The sequence below is a fragment of the Heterodontus francisci genome, chromosome 3, assembly GCF_036365525.1.
Source record: "Heterodontus francisci isolate sHetFra1 chromosome 3, sHetFra1.hap1, whole genome shotgun sequence".
NCBI classification, from domain to species: domain Eukaryota; kingdom Metazoa; phylum Chordata; class Chondrichthyes; order Heterodontiformes; family Heterodontidae; genus Heterodontus; species Heterodontus francisci.
Window position 1 is genome coordinate 81,261,758 of NC_090373.1, and position 16,041 is coordinate 81,277,798.

General features: G+C 38.5%; 1 protein-coding gene across 3 annotated transcripts in view; it reads right to left on the minus strand.

Moving 5' to 3' along the window:
• mapre3b (microtubule-associated protein, RP/EB family, member 3b) overlaps window positions 1-16,041 on the minus strand; it is a 67,607-nt gene that overhangs the window by 26,093 nt on the left and 25,473 nt on the right. For all 3 annotated transcript variants that reach the window (XM_068023789.1, XM_068023804.1, XM_068023796.1), the window contains 2 exons: window positions 13,843-13,988; window positions 3,238-3,439 (listed from right to left, as the gene is read on the minus strand). In XM_068023789.1, coding sequence (XP_067879890.1) covers window positions 3,238-3,439; window positions 13,843-13,988 — 348 coding nt within the window. The remainder of the gene's footprint in view (window positions 1-3,237; window positions 3,440-13,842; window positions 13,989-16,041) is intronic.

Genomic DNA, 16,041 nt, shown 5'->3' on the forward strand with positions numbered 1-16,041 from the left:
CAATGTAATGAAATGTCCCAAGGCACTTCACAAGAGCATTTAAAAAAAATAATAACACCAAGCCACTTAAGGTCAGATGATTAAAAGCTTGGTCAAAGAGGTAGGTTTTAATGTGTGTCATAAAGGAGGAAAGTGAGGTGGAGAAGTTTAAAGAGGGAATTCTAGAGCTCAGGGCCTCGGTAGCTGAAGGCACGGCTACCAACGGTGGAGCAATTAAATTCAAGGATGCTTAAAAGGCCAGAATTAAATGAGTGCAGATATCTTGGAGGGTTTTGGGACTGGAGGACATTACAGAGATAGGGAAGGGCAAGGCCATAGAGGGATTTGCAAACAAAGGATAAGAATTTTAAAATCGACATTGCTTGACCGGGAGGCAACGTAAGTCAGCAAGCACAGGGATAATAGGTGAATGGGACTAGTTGCGAGTTAAGACGTGGGCTGCAGAGTTCTGGATGACCTCAAGTTTACAAAGGGCAGAGTGTGGGAGACCAGCCAGAAGTGTGCTGGAGTAATCAAGTCTAGAAGAAATGAAGGCAAGAATGAGGCTTTCCACAGCAGATGAGCTGAGACAGGGGCAAAGTCAGGCGATGTTATGGAGGTGGAGCGCAGGAATAGTTGAGCCTGAAGGTAACCAAAGTATGCATGAGGGTTTCAGCTGTCGATGGGCTGAAGCAGGGGCAGAGAAAGATGATATTATAGAGGTGGAAGTAGCCACTTATGATGGAGAAGCTATGCTATTGGAAGCTGAGCTCTGCGTCAAATAGGAAGGCAAGACTGCAAACAGACTGATTCAGCCTGAGTCAGTGGCCAGAGAGGGGGTTGGAATTGGAGGCTAGAGAACAACACTGTGGCAGGGGAGAAGGCAATGGCTTCAGCCTTTGCAATGTTTAATTTCCAATGTTATATATCTTTCACAATTTCAGGCTGTTCCAAAGCGCTTCAGAGGCAATAACATACTTTCTTTTGGTGGTCACTGCTGTAATGGTAGGATTCTGCAGCAGCCAATTTGTCTTCCTCAACCTCTCTGTTTGCCTTCGAGATTAATGTTGAACTGTATGAAATTTCTTTTGCTCTCCCACTAGTTGTTTGTTTAGCGCACTCTACACCTTCACCTTTCATGCTACATGAGTGTTCAGGTACTTATTTATTTCGAAAATTGACATTTAGTTGGTAGATTCTTCCCCCTTCTCGCCATCTTTCATACCCCTTCCAATCACATCTTAATTCTTCCCTGCAGCAACCCTCATCCAACTCTATAGCATTGCTCTCTCGTGGTCTCAACAGTAACTACATCTCTTCCAATGACCAGTAACCACACATCTCTTGCTCTGATTGCAACTTCTCTGACTACCCACCAAGGCTAGACTTGATGACATGCAACCTTCAAAGTTTACTAAAACCCGAGATGAGTTTTAAATTCCACATTCAGTCATTTCCCCAAGAAGTTCTTCACCTATGAAGTATATCACCCCACCATTGCTGGTATCTTTACTAACACTTTTATTGCCTCAATTTCTGAAATGCTCTGCTCGGAACCTTCACAGCTTCATCGTTCATAGTTCAGCTAATCCAGAACACACTCCCCTCAGTTCTATTCTAAAAAACTCCTGCACCTAATCTTCAAGGTTCAATCTTTCCTTCTCCTTCATTCCCCTAACTCTGGATTACAGCTTGTTCTTCACTCCCTCAAACTCTGATTTTCCAGTCACTATGTCCTTGCCCTCTGGAAATTTCTTCCAATGTACTGGCCTTGCTACTTTACTATGATTTTAAAAGTTTCCGAAAATTGGGCTTCTCAGTGTCTCTTCTCCCAGCCCCAAATTCATTCATTCTGTGCTCAGTGTTCTCTCCCATGTGTAAAGAGAGTTGAGATGTTTGTCCATAAGAACGATACTAAATATAGTTTAAGTTGTTGGACAACTAGGTACAGTTTACTTTAACAGTCATATAAACAGTTGCCTCCCAACAGTGGGGAGAGTACTTGCTGCAAAATAATGCAACTCTGTCTACCCCCACTTTCAATCAGTATCAATAATAACGTGGGCTAGGTTAGTTCCACCTTTAACTGAAAAAAGTACCCACCAATCTGCTCTTTTGAAGAGGTGGCTATTACTGGTAAGGGACAACAAGCAAAGACAGCCCAAAGTTTGGAAAAGATGACTGATACCCAGAGGATGACAGGCTCTAGGACAGCTGACAAATCCCTCCTTGTCCTTAACTGTTCCCCAGAATCAACCACTTTATCACATCACCTTCTTTCCACTTCGCTTAAATGCTCTACTATTGTTATCTCATTGCCATGCACTCAATATATAGTGTTATTCAAGTACATATAATTATAGCAACTCAACATTTCAATATATATATCCTTAGAATTACTGTTCAAACAAAATTCATGAAGACCTTAGAATCCATCAAAGATTAAAAACTCCTGAACGGTCATAACATTCCATTTCAATATACATGGAAATTTCCTACATCAACCTTCCCCATGGGATTTTTTCATTTTAAGAATGTTCCTATTTATCTGTAATACACATTAGGCCTGTCAGTGGCACAAAATTAAGTTTTTATTCTGGTGTTTTGAGTCAGTTTGCTGTTCCACATCCTGGTCACTCCATAGCTCTGCAAAGTTAATTCTACTTATGTTTCATGAAAGTATGTTCGTCATTGCATTAATAATTTAATTTTTCCCTGCTGCTTCCTTTACTGTGCTGCTCCAGCCAAAGTTAAGGTCCCCCTCCCTTCCAGATGCCTTGTTTCCCTGACCCCAAAGGCACTCATTCTCAAGACTGGCCTTTGGCTCTCCCAACGTGTTATTTCTTTGTCATGTCTGCTGGCATGGCATCTACTTCCGTTCCCTTCCCCCATCCCGTCTCTAAACAGGTTCCTCCTCTTCCCTCTACAGAAGATGTTTTCAGTTCATCTTACTTGGTTTCCCACAGTCCCATTTTCTTCTATACCCTTAAATATTCCTCCTCTTTGGGTAACTGTACAGTATATTTCTGAATGATGTAATCAATTTAGCACTGAACACTCATGGCAATGCATTGCACATTCTGATAACTCTGTGTGACAAAGTTTCTTCCAATCTTCCCTTTATGTATCTTGCATTTATCTTCAGCACATATGCTCTGGATGTAAACTCAGCATGTAAAATAAGAGCATTAGTTATCACTTGGGAGTATGACCAGAGGGGACAAAATTCCATAATGTAACAGGTAATCAGAAATTTACCTGCAGTGCCCACAGGTCTCTTCGGTTTGTTGAATATTTGATCACCTGGGTTGTGTGGTGTAAATACTTCCTGTCCTTGTCTTGCTAAAACCGGGTCATAATCCTTTCCATCATAGTTTGCATCAAAGAATTTCTTAAACCATTGAACAAATTCAAAATTGTCTTGGAACTTTCCCTTCACTAATCTTTCTACTGGAATAATCTGAAAACAAAAACAAGAACATAAATTTCTTGTCCATTCTAGTTCAATCTTATTCTTCAAATTAAGCTATTCTCTATATACCTATGGAACAGATCAAATACATTAAATCCTACATGCAAAATTTTCAATGTATTTGCCACCTGCAAAGTACTCATCACCCCAGGATTTGTTTGTCCTTCCTGTGCTTTATATAGAAAGATGTACAACTCTTCAATTCTTTTATCTCGGCGAAGAATAATTGAGCCAAATTTCCCAATTGTAAACGTTTGCTCCCTTTATTAATTTTTTGTTCACACAATCCAAGCTTTGCTTGTTAAGAGGCACAGAAACTAGCCATCAAAAAGAGAGAAATAGGAAAATGCATAAAGCATTTTATTCCTTAATTCAGAAAAAATGTGCACAGTAAAATGAGAAAACAGGACAAAGAGAATTAGAAGAATTTCAAAGAATAGCCCCTATCAAAAAGGTGTGAAACATGAACCCAAGAATTATAGACTTTAAAAGAGGTAACTATATCTGTGAACAAAGGCTAATCAGGGAGTATAATTTACCTGGATTTTCAAAATGCACTGTGTAACGTCCTACATATGAGGATTTCAAAGATGGCTTATAGAATTGATCACAAATTAGATTGCTGGATTGAAAACTTGTTTGTCACAAAAGGGAGATGATGACGACAAATAGAAAGAAATTGTTTGGGAAGCAAAGACCTGTAGAGTCCCACAGAGATATATTCTACGACTCAAACGACAAGAGGATACCTCTGGCAAGCTTATAAACATTTCAGTGTGTGTGACTATGTGAGTACTTTACAGCACAAGGATTCAAACAAATCAAGCAGATGAATGCCTTCTTTTTTGCCACTGCAATTTTCCGAGTTTCTCTATTTGGTCATCCTGTCCTGAAAGTAATCACATGCTGGAGTGCCAGTGACCTTCTGAAGAGGAGATTTGTAAGCCTGTATGGTGAGTGGGCAAGTGGGAGTAAAAAGATTAAAGCCAAGGAGGACAAAGGCATATAAACTTTTCAGAAAAGTACATTTTGTCTTGATTTCTATATGGGCTAATTCAAAAAGCCCACTTGGACTGGAAATCAAATTTCTGTTGAGTTGGTTACAGCTAAGCCCTTTTCCTCATAAATATTAATTTGTCAAACTGAGTGATGAGAAGATTCCAACCCCCCCCACCAATGAATATAGCAAATATTTGGAATCGACGACAGCAAATGCGATGCTAATTTTTAAAAATAAAACAAAGTTTAGTTAAGCATCTGATTAAGTATGGATTGAAGATTATAATGACATAAAGTGGTGATTTACAAATGTATTAGACAAGCTGGTCTTCTGCGGGACCACAGATGTCTATCTTATTAAACGCAACTTGTCAGTATTGTATGTCTTGGATATGCATCAATTACTATTCATTATCTCCCAAAATGCTTCTTTGTTCCATACATTGTTACTTTCCTTATATTAGTTAATGTAATTCCCAGAGCAGTCAGAGATATATTGAAAGATTGATCAATTTTCTATTCATTGCAAATAGAGGTGCCAGGACCACCTTTATCTGAAACAAGGGCGGCACAGTGGTGCAGTGGTTAGCACCGCAGCCTCACAGTTCCAGTGACCTGGGTTCGATTCTGGGTACTGCCTGTGCGGAGTTTGCAAGTTCTCCCTGTGACTGCGTGGGTTTCCGCCGGGTGCTCCGGTTTCCTCCCACAGCCAAAGACTTGCAGGTCGATAGTTAAATTGGCCATTGTAAATTGACCCTAGTGTAGGTAGGTGGTAGGGGAATTGAGGGGATGTGATAGGAATATGGGATTAATGTAGGATTAGTATAAATGGCTGGTTAATGGTGGGCCGAAGGGCCTGTTTTCAGTGCTGTATTTCTAAATAAATAAAATAAATAAGTATGAATGTGCTCTTTTGTTTGACTGGTAATTTGAATGGTATGGGCATTATTAATTTAAACAAATGCATCAGATGCAATAGCACCAAATCATTTGTCAGGTTTACCTTTGAAAGTACAGGAACAGGAAAGGAAGGATGATGTAATAGTGACACAATCACACAAGACAAATATGGAGTTAGACTTATTCTACAATTCTGGCCTATTGTACATCCTTGCTCCCTTTGTCTCACCACTGCAGGCCGTGCTTTCAGCATCATAGATCCCAAGCTATCCCAGGGCAATTAGGGATGGGCAACAAATAGTGGCCTTGCCAGCAACACTCACATCCCATGGAATAATAAAAAAGCTCTGCAATCTCACCCTAAATGTCTCCGCTTCTCTATCCCCCTTTAAGACCCTCCTTAAACCCCCTTGATAACAAAACTTTTGGCCACTCATCCTATTATATCCTTCTTGGGCTTTTGTTGGGCTAATTTTTATCCGATTACAGGCCTGTGAAGAACCTTTGGGTATGTTCCTATGTTAAAGGTGCTATATAAATGCAAGTTATTGTTGCTGTACCAATCTCAGGAATGACACTTACACTTGGAGAAGTGCCCACTTGCAACTTACACTAAAGCAACAGAAAATAAACGATGATGGCAGCTGCTAGGAGGTGCTTTTAAAACACAGATTTATTGGCTTTGAATCTAAACCCAAATTATATGGAAGAGGACAAATAATGAAAATTTGAAAGTATTGACTGAATTGAGATCATATTGATAGAATGAAACCATTACTAGATCAATAACCCAGAAGTCGTGAGTTCAAATCCCTAACTGAATTAAGCAAAAGGTTCTATTTTGCATGCTAGCACCAAAATAAAAAAGGCCATGTAAGCTGCTAGATCATAAAAACCTGTTTCAGTACCCAGTTTCAATACATGATTCTAGAATCCACGCTATAGTTAACATCTAATGCCCTCTGAAGTGATCCAGAAAGCTACTCAGTTGTACAACCAGTACAAAGTTAGAAGGCAGTCCACTACCATCCTTTCCAGGGTAATTAAAATAGCCGCACCAATATCACCAGCTTCCAAGAACAAAAAAAACTAAATGAGTTTTAAATAGCTGCCAAGGAATGGGAGTTATTATATGAAAAATGGATTTCTATAGCATAGATTGAGAAATCATAGAGGTGTCAGTAGGAACAGCTCTTGGGGAAAATGAAAACAACACGAGTAAGTAGTATTCTGACTCTGGGGATAATGTTTCTATGGCTGTAGGCTTACCTGACCTGCAACCAGATTTTTAAAAAATGATTCATTCTACAGATTGTGCCATTGGCAAGGCCAGCATTTGTTGCCCTTGAAAAGGTAGTGGCGAGTTTTCTTCTTGAAAGGCCGAGGTCCATGAGATCAAGATACTCCCAATGCCGTTAAGTAGGAAGTTCCATGATTTTGAATCAAAGCGTTATGTGTCCAAGTTGCAATGGTGTGAGACTTGGAGGGGAACTTGAAGGTGATGGTGTTTCTGTGCACTTACTGCCCTCGTCCTTCTAATTTTTGGAGGTTATGGGTTTTGGTAGGCACTGCCGAAGACGATGACTACATCAGGCTGTTGATTGGAATCCGTGGAACAGTTTTCCCAACTTTGGCACCGATCCCCAGATGCTAGCGAGGAAAATTTTGCATTGTCAACTAAGATAGCGGTGTCTTTGTTGTGTTCGATCCCGAGGTCGCAACCGAGCAGCCCATCTGGTTTTATTCTTAAACTTTCTGTAGCTGTTTGATACAACTGAGTGGCTTCCTAAGCCACTTAAGACAGCAGTTAAGAGTCAACCACATTGGTGTGGGACTGAAGTCTCATATAGGCTAGACGGGTAAGAACGGCAGGTGCTCTTCCTTTAAGGACATTACTGAACCAGTTGGGTTTTTATGACTATCTGGCAGCTTCCAAGCCACTTTGCCTGATATCAGCTTTTTATTATAGATTTAAGTAAAACTGAATTCAAATGCACAAACTACAATGGTGTGATTGGACTCTTGTGCTCTGGATTACTCATTCAGTAACATAACCACCCTGTGAGGTCCACACCTAACAAAAAATGTCTTACAGTAATCACTGAGTAAAGAATTCCAAACTCTCTGACCATTAGAAATTAACTATTTTGTGCTCAACAAGGTATGAGAAATACATTAATTCTACATAGGAAATTTATGCTTGAAACATGATTGAATCAGGTATTCATTCAAAGATTACTATTTACAGTAATTGTCCTTAATGTTTCAATACGCATTGAGACAAGCAGATCTCCCATCGTAATGCACATGGGTAGTCTGGGCCTAGGGTGTGATTATAATGTATTGCCAGTAAATTGTCATGTTGCATGACTCAAATAATCCCAAATAGGCTTGTAAACGGAGAGGACAATTCTAACTGCTTATAAATTTAACAAACGAAAAAAAAGATAATCAGGTAGCAACTACCTTTAAAAAAGTTTTTTTGCATCTGTAACATCATGTGACACTGCAGTGTTATGGCTGGAACGTAACAAACACGCATTCGGAACAAAAGAGCAGGCCATTCAGTCGCTTGAGCATGTTCCGTCATTCTATTAGATCATGATTGATACAAGACTACATGTATATATATATATATATATATATATATATATATATATATATATATATATAAAAATTAAGATATCTCAGCTAATTTCAAGGCAGTAATCCATTTCAGCAATTTAAATACACTGCAAAGATAAGGACTGATCTCACTGAACAGCATTTCTCAATTTTTGAAACATTGCACCTTTTCCATTGCTGTTGGATTGTGCAAAGTAAGATAACGTACCTTGATATGGTCTTCCTTATGATTTCAATGTAGTTTATCCACCACATACAGATGAATCAGGTCTGTCATCCAATGGGGGAAATCACAGGACTCTGTCCTTTTAACAATGTTCCTCGCAACAGCCATGTGATCTCCCTCACTCCCACACTGTACACAAGTCAGCGATCCCGATTCCCTCCTTAGGTATTTTTGATGGAGGTGGCTGAAAAGTAGACTGAGGTGATACAACGAAGGAGAAATTAAACAAAATTCACAATCAACCTCCAAGCACTCCAAATCAGCACGAAGACAGTGGGGCAGGAAGACTGAAGCTCTTTATGTAGGAGGATAAAATACACTTAAAGAATAAGAACCAATACCAAAGGTAGGCCATCATCTTTGCTTCCTCATTTTTATCCTCCAGATACAGAATATTATACCATGGTAGTAGCAAAAATGGAGATGGGCAATTCTGTGATTGATTTAAAGACGAGCTTAAAGAACTGATGTGGCAAAGATGGTATTTGCCTGAGCAGAAAAATCCAAACTGTGGTGTTTAGGAACATGTTGAGGCTCTTCCAAGTAGTTGCCTAATAGCTAGTCTCTTGCAAAATTAATCCATTAAGTAGCCAAAGACTTAGCAGAATACACTAATTCTGCTTGTAAGTTCTCAAACCAGCCAGCATAATACAGCAGAGAAATACATTCTATTACCCATCCACAATATATTGCTTGGAGATGGATGTACTTAAGAGTTACCTCAAAGAAGAAAGTAATTGTCTAGTATGACAACTCCTTGATCCAATCCATTTTGTTTTCAACAGCTGTTAAAATGTTAACAATGAATGCTGTAATCAACTTCTGAGGAACACAATGGGGGCATAAATTCTGACAACAGAATTTGAGAAATAAATTTCTGAAACAAGTTTAGATAAAACATGAAGGAGGTCCAAGAATGGCTGCACTTGAATGCCAAAGTATGCTAGTTGCAGTATCAAAGCAGGTCATTCAGATACTTGTCATATAGAAGGGAGCTCCAAGAGATCAACCGTTTCTGATGCAAGACATTTGGTCTCAATTGATCACAAGAGTAGAGGCATATAAAAGTTTAGAAAAAAAGTTTTCACAAGCTGGATCTAAGGCTCTGCATAGAGGATAAATACATTTAAAGAATTAAGAACCACCAACATCAGTGGTATTGACAAGCAAAAGCCTCTTATTTCCCAAACACATTTTAAGAAGCTCAATATCAGGCAAAGACTAGGAAGTAAAATGCTTGGTATATTATTTAGAGGATTAAATGAATCATTCCAACATCAAAACACATGCCTTTTCCATAAGGTGTCACTTCCCATTAGTAAAGAATAATTTCAAAAGGTGAAGACTACATTGAACAGAGAAAGGAGCAGGATCTTTAGTTGATAGGTTGGCTTTTGAGCGGGTAGCTTGTCAAATGGAGACATGGAGGAAGAAAAATAGAAATGTGCCAGTTCTGTATGTCCACATTTGGATTAACAGGGCTGGGCCTTGAAAGAGAGAGAGACTGGTCAACATACAAAGTGAGAGAAATAATTTTCCTCAGCCAAAATACAACATTGCTGTTTCCCAAGTCTGAATTCTATACAATAGTTATAGTATATGAAATGCAAACAGTAATATTTTCCCCCATAGAATAAGACTAACAGCAGCAAATCACACAACTTTTTCAATTGATGCAACCAGCCTTTCGTTTTAAGGCGGCTACCAAATAATGTTTCTGGACAATTACATGTTCTGCAAACAATACTGACTGTTTTCGGATAGCAAGTCCACTTGGGAGATGTGTCTTGCCCATGCTCATAACTTCTACAGAAACACTGTATACAATGGCACCTAATTTGCTAAGTAGTACATAACTTGTTCATTATCTGCTCAGATCCTCAACAGCTGTCAGCCCGTTCAATCCTCAAAGAACTTATGTCACTTGTCAATGGACAAATTTCACTCAGGACATTTGAGAATGGCCATCTGTTGTTGTAAGCTGCAGAGCGTTCATATCCAGACAAGGGTTTTCCACTCTTTATCTACATGAGGAACACCACAAATGGTTCTGCAATAGATTTTCTGATTTATACAGCTTGTGTCCTCAACTGATGAAAATAATCCAAGCCTTTCCATACCAAATTTTTTAAATCCACAAAAGGTTGGAAGAAAGAAATCTTCTGTTTGTCATATATAGAAATAGCTTCCAACTAGTCAAGGCTTACAGTAGAGTTCAGAATATATAAAATGGTATTTTAGAATTAAACTCAAACAAGATTTACCTCAGACAACAAGGACCTAAAAATTCTTTGACTTCCAATTCAGAGAATTCAAAAATGGCTCTCCAAACCAGATACACAAACATATCAGATAAAATTTGACAAAGCAGCGTTCGCTACCACTGTCTTAAGATTGTACATGAGCACCAACCAAGTATCACTGACTTATCAGCTGCCTAGCCATAGCTGGGATTAAAAATGCTAGGCCAATACAGACTGTATCTGACACTAACTTGTTAAAATATGCTCACATTGAGGAAAACATTTTTCGAAGTCTTAACAGGAGAGAGGCGTTATTCAAATACTGTACTGTTGAACTCCCTCAATATTGGTCTCAGAAAACCAACCTTGAGTTAGATGGACAACCTCTGTCTCAGAATCTACTTAGACTACTCGTGACTAATTATGATGTTCTTCTACATCTTAGCAAGCACCAAGGGTACTTGTACTTCTACTGTTAGGCTAGAATCTCAACTTCAACAATTCACTCAAAGTAGAAGTCATCCTCTGGCCCAGAAATTTTTTTTTTCAGTGCTTCAGATTTTCTCAACAAATGCTTCTTGACCGTGAATTGCCACACTTTTTTGGGGGTACTGCATTGATGAAATACAATGAGCATGTTGCTTGAAATAGCCGATGATGAAACATACCAAATTTAAATGGCAAAGCAGTAAATGACAAAGTTAAATTTCAATCTGATAAAATATTTGAATATGTTTAATAACTTGTTACTCAGTGAAGGGCAATAGCACGATACTGCCGTTAACAGAGGAAGAAACAAGGAGGAGTCTGTATTGAAGTTTTAGCTATACCAAAGTAATGAGAGAGATCTTCCAGTCCCCGGAGGAAGACACAAAGGAATCCTGTGATTTCTGTTGCTAGATGACAGACCCGATTCATCTGTACATGGGGTATGTATGATATAAGAAAAATGGACTTTATTTTCCGTAGGGAGCAATGCCTCAACAGGCCACATGATGCAGTCTTCACAAAATATTAGTTTCATGCTATATGAGTTCCAAACATCTGATTATTTAAATAATTTTTTTTAATAGTTCAACATCATGTATACTTGCATTTTATAATTATCCTATCACAAACCATAAAGGTGGAAAGTTCCCAGGACTATCAAACCAAAGAACTGCCCTTTTTATCCTTTTTGTTGATATAAAATTCAAAGTGCTTAGGGAAAATGATTTATGTAAGTTCATGCACTTCTGTACCAGATGACTGACAAGAGCTGTGAAGATAGCTAATGTTATTCTGTGAAAACACCAGAATTTTAATACCTTACTTTTAAAATCCTCAAAAAAAATGCATCTTCAAAAGGTTTGGAGGGCAGGGATTTCTCCTCCCTTATTACTACCACAAATACAACAAAATATACAATGGTTTTGTCAGTACAGCCATTATGACCTGAAATGTTCCTTCAGCATGGTTATGAGGCAATTAGACTGAAAAATCTTCCTCTAGAATAGAATGAAACTCTCCCATCAATTTCACACAGTGCCCTTTGTCAACAACTGCATGAATGATTTTTACTGTGCACTCAGAATCTAAGTAGAAAAATATTTTGCAGATATACTTTGAACAAAATCTGCTCCCAATACCAAAAATTGGAATCAGAAATTTAGGCTTTCAATGCTTGGTATGATATGGCATACAAAGAATTAAAACACAAATTTTAGCATTTAATAGTGCAAGTCAATTCAGGGACACAAATTAACTAACACTCTGCCAGAGATAATTGCTGAGGCAGAAACTGTTACACATCTTAAAGGATAGAAATTTTCCAGAAACATTTTAGAAATAATTTAAAGCAGAATTGCTGCTGTACTGTTGCAATTAAGTATTAGTGCAACTCATCCAAAATAGCAATATCTTATACAGGTATAAATAGCAATAGAGTCTATATACAAATTGCCATGCAATACATTAAGCCTTTTAAAGTTCAAAGGATTGGTTTTTACCTTTTCAATCTTCTAATGGAAAACCTGGTTCTGGGGACGTGTTAATGACATTATCCTTCATCACTTAAGATATATGTTAGTTGGAATCACTACACATATGTCTAAAGTGTTCGTTAAACAGCATAATTTGTACCATTAAAAGACTTCTATTGTTAAAAAAATAAGCCTTCGTCTTTATTATGTCTCTTACCTAAGAAATGGCTAAAAAAAATTTAAATGTGAAAAATGCTTGACCCAAACAGAACTCCTGAGCTGGGAACTATTGATTGTGTAGAGTTTTATTTTCAGTTGGATGACAGTTGTGAAAAACAGGAAATATTGTTAACACACAGCAGGTCAAATGGCATCCATAGAGAGACGAGACAAATTGACATTTAACATGTGGACCTTTCATCAGAACTGGAATAGAATACAGATGAGTAACATTTAAAAGGAACAAAGAGAAGAGGGAGGGAACATATCAACCTACAATATGAAACAGAATGACCTCTTAACTGCTTGAGTGAAAAACAGGAGATGGTTAAATAACAAAAGTGATATTAGTATGAGTTAACAGAAGGCACAAAACGATGCTTATGAGACACAGAATGTGCAAATACTTGAGGAAAATGGGGGATATGCAGACAGAAACTGAAGTATGAAAAACTAGCAAAGGCCCCATAGGCAAAGAAGCCTGGGTACAGTACTTCTGTCAGCACCCTAAGACCTGTTTATTTACTTCCCCTAGATTCTTGGGCCAGTGGAACCTGCTCTGCTTTGCTTGTTTTTTTGTGCTTCCATCACCTTGATAAACTTGCATTATCCCCCATCTCTTGAGATATTCACAATTCTCAGTGTCTCATAAATGTCTTGATTTCTACTATCCCTTCTGCCATTTCCACTTCAGCACTGTCACTATTTCTCATGTGCCCGTGTGTGTGCATACATGCTTTTGTCCCTTTGTTCTATTCCTTTTAAATGCTGTTCAATTATAATATCCTCCACCTCTGATGACATGTCAGCTTGAACGATCTCTCCACAGACGTTGCCTGACCTACTAAGTACTTGGAACATTTTTTGTTTTTGCCTCAGATTTGCAGCATCTTAATTTTTTGCTCAAAATGTTATACATGATCCTTATGCTTAAAAACATACTTTCTGTTGTCCATTATTGCTTGCATTGCCAACGCATTTTAGATTCAATACAGAATCAACAGAAAATAAGTAACAGGGATCCTCCACAGTGAATCTTAAAAATGATTTTCCTGTAAGAAATTCTTCCAGTACAAGGTACCCTGTTGCAGAAGGCTATGTACAGGTGAAAGCCCAAGGGAACAAAATTTGCAACATTTGGCAAGAAGAAAAATTTAGTAACTCAACAGTCCCTTTAATAAAAAAATTTAGGTTTTTTTTCAAAATTTGAGTACATACTTTATCAACATTCATTTTCTTGAAGGCTGCCTGTAGGACTTTAAAATGTTGAATGTATTCATGCTCCAACTTTGCTTGGAATTTAATTTTCTTTAGAAGGATGCAGCCTGGAAAAAGCATATCCATAAACTGACAGTATGCTGTTCCTGTTGAGAAAAAAAAATCCAAATTTTAATAAGGGCAGAATTAGTTTTCAAAATACTTGAAAATTCTAAAATATAGGTAGTGGTTTCATGAATGATTCTGAAGATACACATTTATATTGAAAAGTATGAATAATGAATGCCCCAGAATAACTAGAAGCCAATAATCACATCAAGTGTTTGAGGAGAAAGACAAAGCAAGTTATTTGTATCATCACATGAAGTCTCATGTGAAATTACAGTCTTGGAAGAATCCACAACACTGGAAAAGAATCTGTGCTCTGGATATTATGAGGCATTTTTAATGTCACAGGCACAACGAGAGTTAGTCAGTGTGAAAGAAAGGTGAAAGATTGACCATCTCTGAATTAACTGGAATATATAGAGTACACAGATATTACAATACAATAGTAATAGGTACGGTAACAGAGTGATTATATTAATAGAATAGCAATCCAGCAGCCTGACATGATCATTCAGATAACGGGAATTCAAATCCTACCATGGCAATTTGAGAATTTGAATTCAGTTTTAAAAAGAAAATCTAGAAATAAAAAGCTGATATCAGTAAAAGTGATCATAAAGTTGTTGTAAAAACCCAGCTGGTTCAGAAACATCCTTTAGGAAAGGAAATCTTCTGTCCTTACCCAGTCTGGCCTATAGGTGAGTCAGTCCCACACCAACTTAACTGCCTCTGAAATGGCCTAGCTAGCCACTCAGTTGTATCTAACTGTGAGAAAGCTAAACAAGAATAAAGCCAGATGGACCACTTAATTGTAATCTTGGCATTGAATTAGGACACAAAGGCATGCCCAGCCCAGTTGACCCTGCAAACTCCTCCAAACACATGGGTACTGGTGCCCAAGTTGGAAGAGCTGTCCCATAGACTTGTCAAGCCCAGAATCAGCCAACATCTCAGACTCCTCCATCATCATCCCTGGGTATGTCCTCTCCCACTGGTACAAGAGACCCACGAGACATAGAAGCAGAGTGGTATACAGTCTTGGGGTAGAGAAAATATCTACCGGACGTAAAAAATTGCCTTGGTATGTCCTGTCCACATAAGGCAGCACAAATCCAACCCACCCAATTACCTATTTCCAATTATCAGGAATGTGATGGAAGGAGTTTTCGATAGAGCTTTCAAACTGCATTTACTCACTGATAACCTACTCAATAGTCCTCAGATTGGGTTCTGCCAGGAGTGCAGTTTTGTTCCAAACATGGACACAAGAGTGATGGAGCTTGACATCAATGGAGTATTACAACTGTGTGGCTGAAACTTAGTGAAACTGATGGGGATCGAGGAAGAACTTTCCGGTGGCCTTCCTGGCACAAATGAAAATGTTTGAGATTGCTGGAGGTTACTCATCTCACCCCCAGGACATTGTTACAGTAGTACAGCGTCCTAGGCCCAATAATCTTCAGCTGCTCTTCATCAATGAATCTCCCTGCACCTTATGGTGAGAAGAGAGATTATTTGTTAATGATTGCAGAGATCAGCTCCAATCACAATCCCTCAGATAATGCAGTAGCCCATACCTGCAATCTACAAGATCTGGACAATATCCAGGTTCGGGCCAATTAAGTGACAAGTAAAATTTGTGCCACACAAATGCCAAGTAATGAGCATCAGCAACAAGAGAGAACTTAACCAGCTCATCTTGACATTCAATGCTATCACATCCTGGGGGTCACCACAGACCAGAAATTCAAGTAGACCAACCACATGAATGCCATTACAACTATAGCAGGTCAGAGGCTGGGTATTTTAGAGCTTGTGGTTCACCTCCTGATCCACAAAGCCTCTCCACCACCTACACAGTACAAATCAGGAGTGTGGTGGAATACTCTACACTTGATCTAATTTGCATTCGAATGAATCAATACTAACTGCTTCCACTGTCTCCCATGGTACCTGCTCATTAGAATAATTCTCGTTCATTGAAATACTGCTTTGCAGATTAGTTTGGAATTTAGTCCCCTTCAAGTCCAGGCTGTGCCCACTGGTTCTACTGTTCAGGAGAAGGTGAAATGGTTTGGCCTGTCTACATTA